Source organism: Vitis riparia, chromosome 4 (assembly GCF_004353265.1).
Source record: "Vitis riparia cultivar Riparia Gloire de Montpellier isolate 1030 chromosome 4, EGFV_Vit.rip_1.0, whole genome shotgun sequence".
Taxonomy (NCBI): Eukaryota; Viridiplantae; Streptophyta; class Magnoliopsida; order Vitales; family Vitaceae; genus Vitis; species Vitis riparia.
Genome location: NC_048434.1, coordinates 20,267,778 through 20,288,591, shown reverse-complemented (window position 1 = coordinate 20,288,591; position 20,814 = coordinate 20,267,778). Strand labels below are relative to the sequence as shown.

Here is a 20,814-nt window from a genome sequence, read left to right as displayed (position 1 = left end):
TATAGTGGGAGAAAGAAAAAACATTAATTACATGTTTGCAATCCATGGTTTCATGATTCAGTTGTACTTTAGAAGGTAAAAGAAACCACAGGTGGATCGGTCTCCAACTAATATTCATCTTCGCAATCATGTGAGGAAAAGATGCCCCTCCGGAGGACAATCTGGCAAGCTGAATAAATTGAAAAGACCATATTGCCGATAAATAACAGTGGAGGAAGACAAGAGCATCGATCAACTTAAAAACCCTTGAATATAAACACGAATGAAAAAATGGAAATCAATTTGGTTTGGTTTCTGTAGTCGGCTGGCTGGCATCCAGAACTCTTTGTACAGAAGATGAGCGAAAGCTGGTTTCTAGATCAGAAGTGGCGGCAGCAAATGGTTTGATAGATGCCCGAAGAGATTCTGGCCCCTCCGCAGCAATTCTCTTGCATAAAGCATCACAGTTACTTATTACCTCCGTCAACCTCCCTTTCAGTTCACCAATTTCCACTTGCAATGCATGAACTGCAAGCATATTCCATAAAGTTGGTATCAGCTCAGAAAGTAAGAAACATCAGCAGATTCCACAAAATTAAGGTCCCAATTTACATGTCTCCCTTCATCTGGTATACAACTGAGATTCACCATTCAGTGGCTCAACCATACTTTTATTACATTTCTGTCATTGAGCAACTGATCCGTTAATTAATTAATTGCCCATGGCCCAAATTTTCATCCATGCTATGATAATGATAGGCTGAATAGTTACTATTATTAGGAAGGTGAGCTAAACTTTTAATGGGGATGAGGGATGGAAGACGGTAGGTTACCTTCTGATAGATGATGTGAAGTTGTCTTCATTGATGAGACCGAGAAATTGAACCGTTGATGAAGTTTAATTGCCAGAGCATCTGCAACCTCTATCTTGTTTTCTATTTCTTCCTGCAACAATATTTACCACATTATAATACATGCACAATAAAAACATCCAAGTTTTTACAAGGAAATGATGGCAAACAAGTTATGTTCCCTACTATCATATAAATCATGAACAATCCTAATTCTTTTTTTTTTTTGTTGATAAATATGAACAATCCTAATTCTTAAATATCAGCAACACAAGCTTCCTAATGCAGGGCCAGCCACAAAAGGCATATTTGAAACACTGGAATAAGGAATGAGAATAGGAAATTTCCTATTTATTATTGCATTTTCATAACTTATTAGAAATGAGAATACAAATTGAAAGTTCAATCTCATGGAAACCAAAATCCACTTCTGTCAAGATTTTGATTCCTCTCTTTTATATGTTTATGGTTCATCTCCATTCTCATTCCTATTCCTATTTCTATTCACATCTACCAAATGCACCCTACAAGGTTTTCACAGGTAGTGTCATCCACTTCACAAGCAATAAGAATCAGAACACCAGATTGTTTCAGATCAAATGCAGCTTTCTTCCACTGGCTGATACTGACATTTAAATGCACCAGTTTCCACTGTTGTCCCCTTCCAATGGATTTAAGATAAGAGGGGGAAAAAGACAGTGTTTCCAAAGGATTAAACTTTTATTCGAGCATTTTCAATTCTGATTTTATTATCTGTTAAGTAGGTGAGAGTAAGATTTTATAATTAGAGTGACATTGTTATGGCATGAGAATCCAATCCTGAAACACAGGTCCAAGCTTGGATCAAGTAGAATTTGGAAATTGGAATTGATGTCAGTAATGAGGTGAAGATTCAAATCAGATTCAAATCCTGTCATTGGGTTTCAATGGATACTTGCTATGGTGGTTGGATAAATCTTAACATTAATTTTTCAACAAAACATCCTTGAAAAGGATTAAAAACTAGGTTCTAAGCCAGATTAGATTTTTGCAGAGATCTAAAATCTATGTTGAAGCCTACAAAGCAGATGTAACTTCCAAAATTAAATTCTGATTTGTGTCCAGATCTATGCAGATAAATAGATTGAAAAAGTTTAGATTGTACAATCGACCCTATGCCTTATCCATACCGAACTCTTAAAATGCTTACTGCACTGTTCTTGAACTCCCAAAGAAAAAAAAAAGTGTCAGGGAAGACCTGTTCCTTGCTAATCTTTTGTGTTTTCTCCTCTTGCCAATCACGATACATCGAGAAGAGCTCCAGTAGCACCTTCGGATTTAAAGTACCTATACAGTCATAGAGAAAGAGAGACTAATAATTGGCTTTGAATATCTAATAATCTACTCAAACGAACACATGATGAGAACTTCTACGCATGTATGGTTAGAAGGATACACATGCACAAATAAAGGAGAGTTCCTGGATTAGGGGTTGAATTCTCCGGAGAAATGTTCTGTTTTAGTTCTCTAGGGCCATATATTCAGTTTTCTTGTTATAAGCCAATGTTTTTGAGCTGCACCCTGCCCTTGTTATTCCTTCAACTTGAATCATATCTTAGAGAGACAGACAATTGGTCTCCGACTCTCCATTACACATGATCAATCCAACATAAAAGCTTGTCTCATCTGATCCTTGGTTCATGCAACCTTTAATTTCTCACAAAAGCAAAGAAGTAACTCCCATATGAATGGTGGTGGAAAACATTCCCACTAGGGTTTTTATTTGTTCATTTTCCAGAGATCCACAACCTTTTGTCAGTGTACCTCCATTTCCAAAGATCACTGAATTGTGCCATCTTACCCTCCAGAATTCTTATAAATAATTATCGGGAGTTGAATCGTTGAAAGAGAGAATTCCAAGTTCAGCAAATCAGCAACCCAAATTTTTTATATATTATGAGATTTGTGAATGAGATTACACTTTATTCTTTTAGGCTATGTTTGCTTCTCGAAAGTACTAAGGAAAGGGGAAAAAATGTTAAAGAAAATGATTTTATCGTATTTAATTTATCATGGAAAGTACAAGAGAAAATAAAAAATAAGTAAAATTAGGTAGAAACTTATATATTTTCAAATTATTTAATTTGTCCAGAGAAAAAAAAAAGAAGTGAAATGTAAACTAATTTACTAATTTCAAATCTATTTCTCATTTTCCTTTGCTTTTTTTTTTTTCTTCAATTTGCACTTTCTATTTTCTTCCCCAATCCTAGAGTGTGACCTTTCCCATTTTTGACAAGAAAATAGTACCAACTACCAAAACTTCCACAGTCAATGACCAAGCAACGAAAACAAACTCTTACTTCAAGTCCTAAATCTATAACTCCCAACGAAAGATCCATAGTTCAAGAAAGATGATATAATTCACCTGAAACAGAAGAAGATGATGGCTTCCTCACCAATATATCCGTCAAGCTGCTCTCCGTTGGCAGTGAAGTCAGTATGGGTGTTGCCTGGAAACATTTATTAACATTAAAAAAAAAAGAATCACTAAACCCAAGTTGAACACTGGTACCATTTGGTCATCATTCTGGATTTTTTTTTCTCTTGCAAAATTTTGCTTCTAAAACCACTTGGAAAATCCAAACAGAAACCTGACTTTATCTTTTAATAGCGACAAGAATATGAATATTTTTGGTGAAAGAAACAAAAGAAGAATCTCACAATTTTGAGGGATTTCAGGCACTCCAAAAGGGGATCTACATCTTCTGATCTCTCGGAGACGGTGGTGATCTCATCGCCGATCCTCTTCAATCATATTGAACAGTATTGTGAAAGAACAACAAATCAGTAGAGGAAACGAGCATGGGAAACTTCAGAGGCAGCGGCGAGCAAAGAAATTCGATTGAATTTGGAGACTTACCTGGGAACTTGAGAGCATGGATTCTGAGGCACCCATGACTTATTATTTGATTCTATGGTTTTTCTTTTTCTCTATTTTTTTTCTTTTGCTGACATTTATTCAGATGAGTTGGAGTATGATCGTTGGGGGAAAGAGCTTCTCTGCCAACAGCCTCGAACGATCGCGGTTCACTCACTGGAACATAATACCACTTGATGCTGATTTGCTGAGGCAGAAAAATGAGAAAAAGACGTATCGAAGAAAATATAGAATAAGATATTACACTTACCTCCCCAAAAGTTATGAAATTTGTGGATATCTCCACCGTTAATCTGTGACTATTGACCAATTGAGGGACCCAAATAGCAAATGCCACTTTTTTAGGGGCTTCTTTAATATCTCCATAAATATATTTTAACGAGTGCGACCCAAATGGCAAATTGTATATTAAAAATGTTAATTATAAAAATGTTTTATATATTTTTAGCCGTTGGATTATCGTAACGGATGAAGTAACCAAAATTAATAACCTATTGTGGGCCATACCGTAAATCGTATAATCCCTGACGCTCACTTTGTCTTTGATCAGGCTTACCAAACAAGCAATCAATCCCTCTCTCAATCGCTAGGCAATTCTAGGGTTCCAAGCTCCTTCCCCAAAATCCTTTGATCATCCAGGGTTTCAATCTTCTGCTGCAAACCAGTATGAGAACTAGAAATGCCGAAACCCCCAAACCGGCGTCCAAAAAGAAGACGCCGCAGGCTAAGAAATCTGCCGGCAAGGCTCCTCAGACCACGCCCGAAACGGGGGCAGGATCGGTGACGCCGAAATCAACCGAGACGAAGCGTGTCTCTGCAACCAAAGGGAAGCAGGTGAAGACCAACGAAACTACACCGACATCGACACAGAACGCGGCTGCTGAATTGAACACTGGAGCATCAGGTATAACTGGATTCTGACATGAGTCGTTTTGTTTGGTGGATATTTTTTAACATGTTGATCTATTTTACCATGTTAGTTTTGCGATCCGTTTGGCTGCTTAGAAGAAAATGAAGGAAAATAGAAGAATCATAGTTTGAAATTTTATTTCCTGATGTTTTGTGTAATTTTAGAAATGAACTGAAATGATGCAAATGGTTGGATTAGAGCTCCACAGTGGAGCCCTTTGATTCATTCATAAAAATGAGAAAGAAAAATTCTTGGTTCTTTCTTTTTTTTTGCAATATTTTTTCCAGCAGCCAGGAAGGGGTTACTCTTGATTTCCCTTACATGGATTGATAATTGCAAATGTGAGAGTATAGAGTATATATGTAATTGGCGGAGAATTTAATCTATTTATTTCCATACATCAGGAATTATATTTGAAATTATTGTTAAAAGAATCAGAATTGGAAATGGGAGTCTATTAGTATGTATGTAATTTTAGCATACGTTGGAATCATTACGCAGATAATTTTTTGTTTGATTGATTCAAACACAAACGGTTTGAGTTTTTTTTTATTGATTCAAACACAAACGGTTTGATATGTAGTTGAAGAGGTGAAAACTGCAGCTAATGTGTCTCTAGTAACACCAGAGACGAAAGCAGCTTCAGGTGCCAAATCAGTGGTGAAGAAAACGCCGGGAAAAGCTAGAACTCCTCCTTCAGTAAAAGCTGTTTCTGCGAAGACACCTGAATTGGGGGAGTCTTTAAAACCAAAGGTCGAGGAGCCTGCGAAGAAGGAAGGGGTTGATGCTGCAAAGGAGGGGGAGTCTACAGAGAAGGAAGGGACTGAGTCTGCAAAGAAGGAAGGACCTGTTGTTAAAAATGTTGAAGATTCCAACAAGAAGGAAACAAGTTCTGGTCATCCAGAAGGTGTTCCTACCGAGCATCCTAGAGATACTTCGGAGCATGAAGAAGCCTTGAATGTTGCAAAATCTCCAGATAATGGAGAAATCAGTATTGCCAAGGAAGTGCCGGATGTGAATGAAGAATTGGGAGAGGAGATAAAACATGTTGAGGATAAAGAAGAGACTAAGAATGAGCAAGTTAACATGGAAGCAGAAACAAATGAGTCTAGAGTTGGAGAAGATGCCCCAGTGAAGGAGGATAAGTACTATGGTGATGAAGTAATGGACTCTGGAGATGAAGAGGGACTTGAAGAACCTGAGGAAGAACTTCCAGTAAGTGATGCAGTGGATCCTGGAGAAGAAACAGAGGCCTTGGAGGAAGAACACAGAGAACTGACTGCCATTGCAAAGGAGCGGAAGATATCAAAAGCACACGAGATATTTGTTGGTGGATTGGATAGGGATGCTGAGGAGGAGGATGTAAAAAAGGTCTTTGAGAGGATTGGAGAGGTAGTCGAAGTTCGATTGCACAAGAATTTGTCATCTAATAAAAATAAGGGTTATGCATTTGTGAAGTTTGCTAATAAGGAGCATGCAAGCCGGGCTTTGTCAGAAATGAAAAACCCCGTTGTAAGGATCTTTCTTTGTTTTCTATTTTTTTTTTTTTTTGTGTGTCTTTGTTGTTACATATTTTTAAAGTTTGTTCTGATTTCTTCTTTTTGAGTCCTTGACAGATTTGTGGGAAGCGATGTGGAACTGCACCCAGTGAGGACAATAACACATTGTTCTTAGGCAATATTTGCAACACATGGACGAAGGAAGCAGTAAGATTTCATGTGGTTGTAAAGTCTATTTAGTTCTTAGGCTTGTTAACTCATCTTGGTGTTTTGTTCATTCACAGATCAAACAAAAATTGAAAGACTATGGCATTGAAGGTGTTGGGAACATCACTCTTGTCCCAAATCCTCAACATGAAGGATTGAGTCGTGGTTTTGCTTTCCTTGAGTTCTCTTGTCATGCAGATGCCATGCTTGCATATAAGAGGCTTCAGAAACCAGATGTTATATTTGGCCATGCTGAGCGAACTGCAAAAGTAGCTTTTGCAGAACCTTTACGTGAGCCAGACCCGGAGATCATGGCACAGGTTAAGTCTGTATTTGTTGATGGCCTCCCTCCTCACTGGGATGAAGACCGTGTTAGAGAGCAATTTAAAGGCTATGGGGAGATTGAACGAATTGTGCTTGCACGTAATATGTCGACTGCCAAGAGGAAGGATTTTGGTTTTGTTGATTTCACTACTCATGAGGCTGCTCTTTCTTGCATTGATAGTGTAAACAACACAGAATTGTGTGATGGGAACTCAAAGGTAGCAACTCTAGTACCATCGCTGTGTGCTTGCTGGCAGTATTTTCCTTTTTTGAAAAATGAAAATTCCCATGTCACATTAGAAAGCCATTTATTTAAAGACTTTGCATTGTTTTTAGATGGATGGCTGGTGAAGGGGAAGAACCTCTGTATAAAAGATGATTAACCTTCTTTTTCTATTTCTTTGTATAGTTTCCACAGTGCTATATTAAATTTTAATCAATATTCTCCTTCTATTCTGTAGATAATTGCTTAGAATTGCATGTTGTTTAATTTAGTATTAACATAGTGTATTATATTGCTGTTATGTACTAGTAGACTAAAGTGAAAGTCAGGCTTTCAAACCCTTTGCCCAAAACTCAGGCTGTGAAGGGGGGATTGTGTGGTGGATTTCGGATTGGTCATGGTGGCGTTGGATCTTCCTCAAAGTTTGGTAAGCCTACAGTTCTTGAATGATTGAATCTTCATTACTATAACTAAAAAGGAAAGAAAGAAAATTGAATCCTCATTACTGTTTGCACAATTTTGACTGTTATTGTTGTTTACAGGAAGGGGGGGTTTTGGACGGGGAGGACATCACTTCAACCGAGCACAATTTCAACGTGACAGGGGTTTCTATCAACGTGAATATGGTCCAACTGGTAGATTGGGGTTCCCCAATGCACCTGATTTTGATGGTCCATACCCTGAGTTCCATGAGAGACACTTTTTTGGAAGAGGTCAATGTTTTTAGTTGATTTTTCTGGTTTGTGCATGTTTGTTTGTTTCTGTGTGTGTTTGCATGTCTGTGCATTTGATATTATATCAATACACTCCAAGCTCCATGATTACATGTTGTTCTCAATTAGTATATGTTACTGCACAAAAACAGGAGGACGAAGGGGTTCTTTGAGGGGTGCTTATCAGGGATCTGGGGGAGGCTATCCAGCTGCTGTCCCACCAAGACCAAATCTTGATAGGCCCAGGCATGGTGCAATTGATAGGGGTCATGGGAAGTACTTCCCATTTAGGCAACAACCATTTTTCCCTGAAGAAGACTTTGACAACTCTTTTTCTGGGAGGCATTTTGATGACCCTTATCTTTATGAGGACAATGCACGTGGGATAAAACGACCATTTATACCAGTAAGTAAGATGGCACTTTCATTTAAAAAAAAAATATAAATACACATTTTTGCGTCTTGAGTGCCACAGATAACATTTTTATTGATTGAAACTTTGCCTTTGGCTTTTAGGACTGGGACCCTGGTTACATGGAACCAAGCAGGTTTCGCCCTCGACTGGATTACTCTGACCCAGAGGTTGATTTTCATGGATCTCGTTATCGGGGTATGAACTTTTATTTCTCTTGTTTGGCAATGATTTTTTCCCTTTGGCCTTCTCATTCATGCTGTCAATGCTTTTATCTCATTATCATTGATAAGCCTTTTTTGTGATAGATAATTTTGAAGCTGGCAGTAGTCTCTACTCACAAGATTATTATGGTCCTGATGTAAGCAATCATTGCTTCATTTATCCTTATTCACATCTTATATTTAACATACTCATTGTGCCTTCTAATTCATGTTACAGTATGATAGAGGTGCATATCCTTCCTATTACAGAGATGATCGGTCATATCGAGGTGGTTATTATTATTAAACTCAAGTTCCTCTGGGAGGCTATTGTTATTAAAGCTCGAGAACCTTCGGTAATTCAAATGCTTCTGAACTCCATTTCTCCATTCTGACAGTGATGTTATTTCTTCTATTAATTTCTCAAAGGTTCTGACCTTGTTTAGGTGGACCGGGAATGTGGGATGCACCGCATTAATGATGGTCAAGTTGGTTGCCGCTTGAAAGAGTAGTTGAAACCAGCCTTCCTTTTTATTCTTCTTTCCACCTGCTCTTTGTTATAAGCTGCAATTTCCTACTTTTTTTCCCTTGATTTGGTAGATCATTCGGAGGTTTATGTGTCTAGTGTAGGCTATCTTTTGGAAGGATCTTGACCTAGAAACTATTTTAATTTTTGTATGATTAGGATATTGATAGATACTTGCTTTGCTTGCCATAGGTATGAAAAGCTAGAGGACATTAGATTATGGGCTACTTTGTTAAGTCACAGGAACTGATCTCTTGCCATGTTTATGGTCTCTGTCCTGGGTTAAGTATATACATGGATGATCCTTTATATTGATGCTTAAAAGGAGACAAATTGGGTGACTATTTGTTTCTTGGAAGTGAAAAGTTTTAGACTCAGGTTTTTTTTTATTGATGGTGGCACAGAAGGTACAATTTTAAATATGGAAGAGATGGGAAGCTCTTGTGGAGATTATCTTGATGATTTTTCTGGAGATAAAGATGCTACACAATTGCATGCCTGACATATCGGAGTTGGATTTTCTTAATATAAAATCTTAAATTTGAAATATATTGCAAGTCTCTAACAGATATACCAGGATCTTGTTCCATACTGTTTTGGCTAGCTAAGTAAATATTGGGGCGACTTTGAGTTAATGCAGCCTGGACATCAGGGAAATAAAATAAACTAGAGCTCAATATCTGTTGTACCATATGAATGGATATGGTGTGGGTATTCCTCGAACAAATCCTGCCGTGAGGTCTATATGATATTATGTTAAATACATTTTGTTTTTGATGCTATTCTAGAGGACCACTAGTGATCATTTGGGTCAATTATGTCTTTTGATACTTATTCAATTTTGTATTCATTTTTTAAGAAGATATCTCTGGTATTTTTTCAAGATTGACCGGCACTGGATTGGGGGTTGATATTAAAATTGATTTTTAGGTGGGCTCATATTTGGTTATTATCCTGATAATAGTTGTAGATGTGCCTAGTAGTCTTGCGAGAAGACATGGTTTAATGTTAAAATGATCATCCTCCTAATCTGAGGTGGTTGAATTGTTTATTGCTCATTTTAGTATTCTAGCATTTCTGCTGGAGGTTATGCCCAAGGTTCTGATGCTAATTTAGAACTGGATCCTGAAGTCCTTTTGGTTCTTTTAATTGAGGATTTAGTTGTTCTGACAGAGATGTTCTGGATTTGTTTTGTCCTTTAGGCTTCATGGCTTTATAGGGGAATATGAAAGAAGTACTTTCTTCCATGATCATTGGGAGGTGCTAGTTACATATAGGAGAATGCACCTCTCTTTGTATTGGACAAAAAGGCAGGAAACTTCTGTATGATTTTAAATTGATGGAAAGTTAGACAAATGACGGGAAATCTTTGCACACAATTGAGTTTGCTGCAAGTTCAATTTTCCAAGTAAAGTTCAAGTGGGAGCAATGTTTGTGGAAATAAATGGAAAGGCAGGGACTCATATTTCCTCATTGCACCATACTTTCCATGGTCCTATTGCCTGCTATTTTGGAATTTGAAGTTCACCACTGATTTTATTTGGTGGTTTTCTATATGTTTTTGAGTTTAAAGAACTTATGACTGGCATTAAGAGATCCTATGTTAGATATTTTTGTCAAACTAGCAGATCAGGCTGGAGACTGTCTGCAATGTACTTTTTCCCTTAACATTGAACTATTACTAACTATTGGTTAGTTGATCTCTAGGGAGTTCTTCCTTCAGTATGAATTGCTTACTTTTTATTTCTTTTTTCTGAAATATTTGGTGATGACCAAATGGACTGATGGGTGATGAAAATTGACTTGTTTACTGCTGTTTACCTCATGCCACCTGGAGGCAGTAGCTGGGTATTGCCTTGGCAGAAATTGTTATGAGTTGTTTTTGTTGGATAGGGGTTCATGTGCTTGAGAATAGTGTTGACTATGATATTTGTGTTCTCCATGCTTGAGAATGATATTAATTACAATGTTGTTTTAAGGCATTCAGGAGGTTGTGTCTAGTTCAAATTTTGTGTAAGACAATGCTTGCTTTTTTTTTTTTTTTTTTAACGCTTTTGGATTAGAAATAAAAGTATTAAAATTAGGTAAAGCAAGTACATGAGAAGGATGAGGAATCCTCGGATTTACATAAAATGGTCAAAAAAATGGAAGATTAAACCTTCTCCATAAAAACTAAAGAGACTTGGACATCCATATAGGAACCATATGAGAATATAGAACAAAAACCTCTTACCCCTCCGACCTCTGTTAGGATTAAGACAACTTCAAATAGAAATTGAAACTAATCTCCTCTTCTCTCTGAGCTAACCCTTATAACTTACACACCGAATGCTAGTCAAGCTGAACAACATTGAGAGGAATGCCCTTAAATGTCCTGGAACAAGATGCCCAAAAGGATGAATTAAATTTCACTGTCTCTGAAGTCCTTCTCTTGTCCTCGAAAATCCTAACATTTTTTTCTTTCTTTCCACACAATCCATATCAACATGAAACAAGCAATTTTCCATAGGACTTTGCCTTTGATGGAGCTTCCCAAACCTCTATATGAGATGAACATCATATCACATATGCTTCTCAAAAGAACCTCTATATGAATAGCTTGTGCCACATGCCTAAAGTCAACATGTAATTTAAAAAAAGATGATTGGTTGTTTCTTGAATTCTCATGCACAAAATGCACATATCAAGGTTAAGGGTTTTATAAGGTTTTCTCCACTGTAGCATATCATTAGTATTTACATTCTTGTGAGCCACTAACCAAGTAAAGACTTTGACCTTAGATGAGACTTTAGATTTTCGTAGAAATTTAGCTATAGTGAAAAGAACCATGTCTATAGGATTAGGCAATGCTAAGAAAAGAGATTTTATTGAAAATAAATTAGAGGAAGATAATGATCAAGCTCTTGCATTTGGGATGGATGGAGTCAAGTGCACTCAAATGAGAGAGGACATGAGTCTTTTGAGGTCCTCTATATCCAAATCATTGAGGTTGTACAATTAAGATTCCAAGAAAAAAAGGAAGAAATGCCTAGGATGGTTGAGATGGGAAGATTTTTTTTTATTTTTTTTATTTATAGGAAACAACAAAGAAATATATTGATAGAAATAAGAAGTACAAAAGAAGGATGATGAATCCTCCCACAAAAGAAAACCAAACAACAAGAATACAAAAACAATAAGCTAATTGGTAATTACAAAAAACAATCTCTCTTTGCTAGACCATCCTATTGGAACTACACACTGCTAGCCAATCTTCCCAAAAATGAATTCTTGCCCCATCATCCACCACAAAACAAGTATATTTGGAAACTCTTAAAAAAGCATGTGCAGTGGGAATGGTGTGACCACCTAACTATGATATTGATGTTGCACCCATTGGTGTGTGTCTTGTAGATGCTTAAAATAAGTTGATGCCAAAGAGAATGACTTTCATTAGAAAACCTCCAAAACCACTTTCCCAAAAGAGCTTGATTCCTTAAGGAAATCTTTCTAAAGCCCAAACCGCCTTCCACCATTGACTTGCATACTAGGTCCCAACTAACAAGGTGATCCCTCTTAACCAAAAGAAATCCCTTTGCAATTTCTCAATCGTAGAAACCACTAAAGATGGGATCTTGAAAATAGAGAGGAAATAGTTAGGAATATGCAACAAATAGGTCTGTTTTAGAGTAATTCTACCGTCCAGTGACAAAAAAAGGTTTTTTCCACCCATCCAATATCTGCAAAATTTTGTCAATCAGGGAATCCCAAAAAGTGATTGCCTTTGGATTCCCCCTAATGGAAGACCCAGGTAGGATAAAGGCCAGGCAAAGACTTTTGCGTTCAAGCATTGAATTCGGACTGGAGATTTAATCTTGATTTATGTTAATATGGAGAGAGCTCTTGACTAAATTGATCTTCAGGCCTGAAATCTGCTAAAAAATCAATAAGATTAACTTGAGATTTGCAATTCTTCCATACAGGCTCTAGAAAAGAAGATGGTGTTAGCAAATTGCAAATGAGACACTCTAGACCTACTCCTACCCACTATGAAGCCTTCCAATGAAATGCTCTCCACTCTAAACAACAACCTACTTAAAACCTCAACTGCAATGGGAAAGGGAAAAGGAAAGGGAAAGGGAAAGGGACAGAGGATGATGAAATTTGTTCTACAGAAAATAAAGGTGCATATTTAGATGAATGTTTTGGGTTATAGGTACAGCTCTTCAAGATATTTCTCATATTTTAGGTTGAAAAGAGTTTATAAAGCTAACAAATAAGAAATAGCATGAGGTTTAACCTATTTTAAGAAAATACATGATTGATATACAATTGCTCTTTTTGGTTTTGCTTGTGTCTTTTCCTTTTGGATGATTGCCTAGGTTAACCCATATTTATTCAAAAGAGAGGAAAAATATTTAATGACATTGTGGCAATAAGCATTGTCCTTGATTATAATAAATTGCTTTCAGCTTCTGTGTTTTGTAGTTGGCATAGGAAAAATATTTAAGTCTGGTAGAGGGTAAGGATGACTTTTGTTTTGGTACTTGTGGAGTGAACTATGATGGCTTGAATTGGACATTAAGCTTATGCGAAAAAAATGTGGTGTTATTGATTGTTATATGTTGTTTCTGTTGCTTATGGAGTATGGAAGCAAAGTCTATTGCCCTAGTTAAGTTGATAGCTAATGAATGTGTGTAAGATTCATTTGTTATCTTTTGTCTAAATAGAAATTCATTGTGTATATAAATGTGTCTGTATGTATTTATATACATGTGTTCGTATGTATGTATATGTCTATTTATGTATGTTTTTATGCATATCTATATATATTCTATTACTTGTTGCCACTTGCCACAGCTACAATGGCATCATTATTTAAGGTTTATATATGTTGCGCCTCAAGTATAGTCATGCTAAGGGGTCTGGTTTCCACCCTACCTATTTCCAAAACCTAATGTCGATGCAATCAGTTGTACATACCATTCCAAATCCAGGCCCTAGTAATTTTTAGTTTTAAGTTGTGTTTGCCCTAAGGATAAAGGGGCAATTGATCATGATCATTTGCCTCCTTCACAATGCATTTGTATCCAAGGCATCCATCCAGTGTGTGCACCAGCATTGGTCTATTATCAGAGTTTGAAAAAGTGGAAGCTGTATTCCTTCCTCAAAGATCTAGCGGGCACTCAAGGGTCTGTACTGCAAGCTAAAATCCTGGGGTCCATGTACAGGTTAGTTTGTTACATGCACACTTCTCACCTAGCTGTGATTTTACAGTTATTCCTCTCATATTAACCATTGGTTGGTTCAACTATTGAATGGAAAATTTAGAGGCACCAAATGTGTTGTTGGCTGTCTGATGATTGGTGTGGCTGGGTTCCTTATATATTGTAATTTTAGAGTTTTCCTTTTTGTTACACTTGCTTATTTTCTAATTTTTTGAAACCTCATAATTAGATGTTAGCCCAACATCTGGTGTTGGCACAATTATCTCTCATAATTTTCCTAACTTTTAGCCATTGTTGGCTTTTTTTTTAAACACCCCAACTTGATTGGTGAAATATCAGAAGTATATATATAGCTAATAAAAAGCGTTGAAACAAATATGGTATCCAGTGTTTAAAGCATGAATCTAAACCTGGGGAAGCCCTATTAGGGTAAAAAGGTTCAATCTCATTAGCAATCTTTGATTGATTCCATTTAATTGTGAATCTTCCGCTCTAGCTCTTTACGTATAATGTGATACATCCCTGTGTGAACGCTTAGCCCACAGAAATTAGTAAATTACTTCAGAACTTCACTGGAGTACACTGAAAAACTGTTATTTCAACGTGAAACCTCTTGGAACTGCTAAAAGTATTCCAATTGGGTAATATACTATAATTGACTAAATAACTGATTGATGAAAAGAGTCAAAACACATCCTAACAATAACTAACATTTACAAACGCAACCGAGCCAGCAACTAGTAATTTCCCTTTTCCACTTGCCAATGAACATATGGTTACCCCAATTGAAGTCCTGCAAGTGGTGCCCCAAAAGACCAGTCTGCCCAATTATTTGGTTCCTTTGTTACCCTTTTTGGAAGATTTGGATGAAGACTTCAAGAAAATATGTTGTTCCCCTTTGTTTGCTTGACGGTCCTTGGCTCTTAGCATTCTCAGAAGCAACCGATGAAATCTAGAGGGTGTAACCCAATCTCATCACTAGCACCTTCACCCAAATGGGGTGGGAGACGGACATATATTGATGGTGGTTCATACGCCATCAATATGTTAAACATGATAAGAAATTAGCATAAGCATGGTACTTAACATATGTCAATATGCTGATATCTCCATCGATGTCAATGTCTTCTTCCAAGTGTGAACATGCTTTTTCTCATACTTTTATCCAAAATTTCCATATTTTGCTATTAATTCCTACCATTTGCTAATGTGAAACCATATTCAATTAATACCTTCACGTGATTGTAAATGTTGATACTCCATTTCATGGGCATAGGAAAACTACGAGGCTGCAATCATTACCACTCCCCACTCTTCACCCTGTTCTTATTCAAACCTTACAAAAGACTAGGAGCAAACCTCATTCCCTTACATTTTAGATTAAGGAATCTAGACTAAAATTCAATGCCTTTCCTCATCTCTAATGTCGTTACCTGAATTCAAAACCCTTTGAACTTGGCTATCCACCTAGCAACAATCAAATAGATCATTTTTTTAAATCCCATTTGATATAGTTGTAATTCCATAGAAGAGTTTCTTCGCAAAGATCGAAACAAAGAAGAGACTTTTGCTTATGTTGTAGCAAAATTTTCCACCCCCCTACGAGGAATGATACTAAGTGAACCTATTAGTTTGATATTTGGGTGCGTTAGAGCAAATTTAATACTTATGAGTATTGGTATAGTCCTATTGAAGGAGTTAGTCACTTTCCCTAAATATTCTAATTCCTCTCGACAAAGTATAGTGTACCTATCTTTCTTCCTTAGGTGATTATACGTGTATGTTGACACTCTTTACACATACTAGGTTCTTTTTTATGCTTGAAATCAAGACCTTTAAATCATCAAATTTGCACTAATATTATGATCAACAAAATAGGAATAATCATTCACAAGGAGTATGGCTTACTAGAAGAATAAACTGGTTCATGGGGCTTCTTCATGGCTGACTCACTAGCCTATGATTACACATAAATTAAGATATGATAGAAGATTTTTTATTAATTCAATAGGAAAATTCTAGTGAAAACACCATATAATATTGATCCAACCATATTACCCAAGACAATTCCCCTAAGGGTGGTTACCTTGATGCTATTTGTTGTATACTACTCTTATGGTATCCCAACCATAGTCTCCTCACTGTGAAGCTTCACAATACCTTTTTGGAGCCAAGCATTGTTTTATTGATCAATACCTTATAGCTAGAGGGAGTATGACATGTTTGCTAGTCAAATGGTTACTTTACATTGAAGTATGACGTGGACACTGCGATAGTGTTAGTCTATTGGACTAATGTCGCATGATTGATACTAAATTGATGACTAAATATTCATCAAATTCCTTTCCCAAAGTTGATTAATGACAAAATGTTACCTCTCCACCTAGTTCATTAATTTTAGCTTAGAAAATAGAAACATACTTTGGGATATTCCTCTATTGATATAACCGTGACTTACTGTTACATTACACAAGACAATTCCCTTAAGGGTGGACACCCGATGCTATTTGTTGGATACTACTCTTACGACTGTAGTCTCTCAATGTGAAGCTTCACAATAGCTTTTGGAGTCAAGCATTGTGTTATTAATCAACCCATATCTTACAGCTAGAGAGAGTATAACATGTTTGCTAGTCACCTGGTTACTTTCCATCGAAGTATAAGGTCATGTTTGTTTTTTTACTTAATTCTAAATAGAGCTTTAATGCTTAATAGTGTAAAATATTAGGTTGTTTGTTTTAATAGTATTTTATTTCTATTAAGTATTAAAAAGTAAAGAAAAATTAATATGTTATTTTTTCTATTTAAAAAAAACTACATATTTTGATTTTTTCTATTTAATAAAAAATTTATAATAAGTCATGAAAAAGTAAAAAAACAACCTAAATTCTAAAAACAAATTGTTTTTAATAAAAAGCCAAAAAAACAAACATCCTCTTAGTCCATTTGACTAATATGAGATGATTAATGTTAAATTGATGACTAAATATTCATCAAGTTCCTTTCCTAAAGTCAATTAATGACTAGACGTTACCTATCCACCTAGTTCATCAATTTTAACTTCGAAAATAGAAACATAGGTTGGAAATAGGAACATAGGTTGGAATTTTTTAATTAACCGTTACTTGGCATTTACCCTTATTGACAATTCAATTTAATTTAAAAATTTACCCCCGCATATTTATTTTTAGTCATTGTAACCACCCTCTTAACCATTAGCTGGATCATTATCATTATTAACTTATGGGGCCCTACTAATCAAATTGATTTCATTTTAGTCCTTTGCATGGACCCACATTAATTTTTTAAAGATATTTCACCCAATGGGAACCGCCTTCCTTCACCTGTCTCCTTTTGCCACAGGGCTACTTTGGATCACAATGCCCCAACGGCGCAATTTGCCACCAATAATTTCTGCCGAGCTGATTCCAAGTGCTTTGCTTTGACTTGAAATTAAGGTTCTATTTTGGTGGACCATCAAACGACGACGTATCGATTTTAAGCGTGGAGGCCACCTGATTTTGGGCCCACCACTGAATTTTTTTCCCCATAAATTCCATCATGCAGTAAACGATTTAAGTGTCGACTGGGTGCACTGATTTTTCTTGTTTTTTAAAATAAAAATAATAATTTATATAAAAAATTAATGTTATAAAAATTTTAAATTTTAAATATTAATAAAATTATTTTCTTACATTTAAAAAAATTTTAAAATAATTTTTAAGAATATAAGATAAATCTCTATTTTTTATGTAAAAGTTATTATATTTTATATAAAAATAATCATTGTTTTTATTTTTAAAAACGAAAATGCTTGTAAACTAGCACTTATATAACAGTTTTTCTTTCAGACATGAAGATAAAAAATTAAAAAAAAAAATCTTTATCTTTTTTTAGACATTTCTTAAAATTTTGATGCTTTTATTCATGAAAATTTATTTATAAAATATGCATTTGTAAAAAAAAATTATTTATTTTTTCAATAAATTCATTATAAATATGTGTTAAGTTTTTATAAAATTTGTAATATTTTGTTCATATCTAATCTATCTTATGCTCCACTAATTATGTCTAGACAATCTATTCAAAATTGTCTAAGTGGTGTAGATGAGTTTAAAAAAGGGCTAAGAGCTTGGACAATGATTTCAAAAAATATTTTTAAACTTTTATAATTTAAATATTAGAAATATAAAAAATGTTTTCTAAAATTATTTTCAAACACTCAAGTTTTTATATATATATTATTGTATCATGATAATAGAGTGTTTTTCATGACAAAAGTATTTTCAATTCCTAATTAAACATAGAAAACACTATCACAATTTCATTGGAAAGATAGAACCTCGCACTCCCAATCCATCCAAAAAATATATATATACAAATAAATAAACGAAAATGAGATGGGAAAATACATTTAAAAAACACTGTTGTTCTTCCATGCCTTGATATGAACCATAGATTAACCATTTTAAACCCATTGAAACCGCATTAGAATCTGCGGTTTCTCAACTTCAATCCCACTAGATATCAAGAACAAAACCAAACAAAATTCCTTGAAAATGAGGCGTAAAACAAGCAAGAAAACACAAGCTCCCACGCCATGAGAGGAAATACAAAAACCATGGTTCAAGCTATTCGGATAAGGACGCACATAGATTTTTTCTCATTTACCCACTACGAGTTATTTAAACAACGTCTAGATACTTCCCCACTTGTACCGTCCAGATCTTTCGTTAGAAAAGATAGCGATCCGTGGTCTCTCGGACTGACCAATCCGGGATCACTCCAGGTCTCATCACCGAACCACAGCCTTGCCTATAAATACGGGAAGGTCCTGTCAAATGGTTTTCAGCCAATTCTGTACTAGCTGTTGTTTTGTTTATTGTGGTGTTCGTGATGTCCACCGAAGGTGTCGCTGTCGACCAACCGGCGCAGGAAGTGGTTGTGACGGAGCAGGCGGTAGCTCCGGAGATGCCAGCCCCGGAGAAGAAGCCAAAGGCTCGTAAGGAGAAGAAGCCCAAACAGGCCAGAGCTTCTTCTCATCCTCCTTACTTCCAGGTTTGTTAACAATTCGACCCTTCCGGATTCTTTATTTGTTTTTATTTTCGTTGATTTTAGGTTTTTTAACCTCTGTTTCAATTCTGGAAAGTTTTCTGCTTAACAGCTTTTCTTTGACAATAAGATGTTATTATGTTTTTGTGATCATTTGTACAGATGATCAAGGAGGCTCTTTTGGCTCTGGACGAGAAAAGTGGCTCCAGTCCGTACGCTATTGCCAAGCACATGGAAGAGAAGCACAAGGCAGTCCTCCCGGCGAATTTTAGGAAAATCCTGAGTCTTCAGTTGAAGAACTCCGTAGCGAAGGGGAATCTCATCAAGATCAGGGCTTCCTACAAGCTTTCCGGAGTAAGAAAAGGAACGGCAAAGTCCGATGGAGCGAAGAGAGCGAAGGCCACCTCTGATCCTAAGAAAAAGTCGGTGAAGAAATCAGAGACTCCAAAGAAAGTTGCGGCCAACAAGGCTAGGAAAACCGTGCCATCAAAGGTGAAGCAGCCCAGGTCCATTAGATCTTCTGCTAAGAAGGCTAAGAAGGTCACAACCTGAACATGAGAGACCAATAAATAAGGAGCTCTTTTATTGGTTTTAACTTTTATGTAAATACGTGAAGCGTGTGTTTTGTTTTGTAATTCGGCAGAATGATGAACATCTCTGTGTATTCTGCAATGTTAGGGGAAATGAAGAGTCTGCTTTTCATGTTAGCAAACCAACCCCGCTTTTTTTTTTTTTTTTCAAATTATTTATTTATTTGCCTCCACATAATAAAGTTGGATCGTCGGCATGGGAGAACCTGTTCCTCCACTGTGGGACCGATGATATAGGCCCGAGCGGCCAAGTGCTGCCTTGTGAGATGTATTGGCTGAGCGACCCATTAGGTTAATTAGATACATGGTTGGTTTAATTCCAAAATAGAAAATGTTGGAAGTCCATTCTGATGCCGTGGATTAGTGGTGGCTGTTTCGAATTTCATCAACTGACGTAACCGACATTAAATGTTGTAACATGTAACATGTGCATGTGTTATATAAAGAATATAACAATTTTAAGGATGATATGTTTCAGATTCTCTAAAAATTCTTATATTCTTTATATAACACTAATGTGGAGCACATTTTCATGATCGAGGTGAAAGAATTTTTAAATCCAGGTGTATTTTAGTTACGCCTCCTTCTTGTCCTCATGATTTCTCAATTTGAAGGCAAAATCCACTTTAATAAATACTTTTTCCTCTGTTTTAACTTTATTCATTATCTATGCCAAACGCATTCAACTGTTATAAGGGAAGGAGTTCGAATCCCCTTCCCTTCAACACTGAAAACTATTTTAATTTTTACCCAAACCCGTCCAATCGGCCCGTCGGGCAGCCCTCCATCCGGCTCGTTGGGCAGCCCGCCAGGGCAGTCCTCCATCCGATCCGTCAGGCAGCCAGCTATCCGGCCCGTTGGGCAGCCCGCCCAGCCGGCCTGCCAAGCCCGCCTAGCTTGAGGGCCCACGGATTGGGCCACGAGCCTTAGATATGCGAACGGCCCGGCCTGGCCCGGCTCGTTGACCAGTCAACGGGCTCAGTGGCCCGTCCTGGGCTGGGCCATGGGCCTTACTCCTCCGGGCCGGGCGACTCGGCCCGGCCCGTTGGAGACCCTTAATTCAACATGAAGATTTTGAAGTTTTGAGCCTTAATTAACGTCAGCGTTTCAACCGCACAAGTTGCTTGGCAACCTTTTCCCATGTCCAAGTCACTGCTGTTTTCGTCTTGTCAAGTAATTTTCAATTCTGTTTTGGTCCGTG

At 36.6% G+C, this 20,814-nt stretch overlaps 3 protein-coding genes across 3 annotated transcripts; 2 read left to right on the top strand and 1 right to left on the bottom strand.

Annotated features, from left to right (window-relative positions):
- Positions 1–131: 131 nt before the first annotated feature.
- Positions 132–3,929, bottom strand: LOC117912880. Its single transcript, XM_034827653.1, has 6 exons — positions 3,730–3,929; positions 3,531–3,614; positions 3,235–3,319; positions 2,068–2,156; positions 813–924; positions 132–507 (listed from the first exon to the last, which is right to left on the bottom strand). The coding sequence occupies exons 1-6, from the start codon at positions 3,763–3,765 to the stop codon at positions 278–280; spliced, it is 636 nt and encodes a 211-aa protein (XP_034683544.1). The 5' UTR covers positions 3,766–3,929; the 3' UTR covers positions 132–277.
- A 360-nt stretch (positions 3,930–4,289) lies between these two features.
- Positions 4,290–14,160, top strand: LOC117913025 (nucleolin-like). The gene is made up of 11 exons (XM_034827873.1): positions 4,290–4,651; positions 5,241–6,169; positions 6,274–6,363; positions 6,441–6,905; positions 7,223–7,337; positions 7,453–7,623; positions 7,776–8,029; positions 8,140–8,233; positions 8,344–8,396; positions 8,477–8,594; positions 8,685–14,160. The coding sequence occupies exons 1-10, from the start codon at positions 4,414–4,416 to the stop codon at positions 8,543–8,545; spliced, it is 2,478 nt and encodes an 825-aa protein (XP_034683764.1). The 5' UTR covers positions 4,290–4,413; the 3' UTR covers positions 8,546–8,594; positions 8,685–14,160.
- A 4,661-nt stretch (positions 14,161–18,821) lies between these two features.
- Positions 18,822–19,739, top strand: LOC117913685 (histone H1). Its single transcript, XM_034828736.1, has 2 exons — positions 18,822–19,029; positions 19,186–19,739. The coding sequence occupies exons 1-2, from the start codon at positions 18,868–18,870 to the stop codon at positions 19,573–19,575; spliced, it is 552 nt and encodes a 183-aa protein (XP_034684627.1). The 5' UTR covers positions 18,822–18,867; the 3' UTR covers positions 19,576–19,739.
- The last annotated feature ends 1,075 nt before the right edge of the window (positions 19,740–20,814 follow it).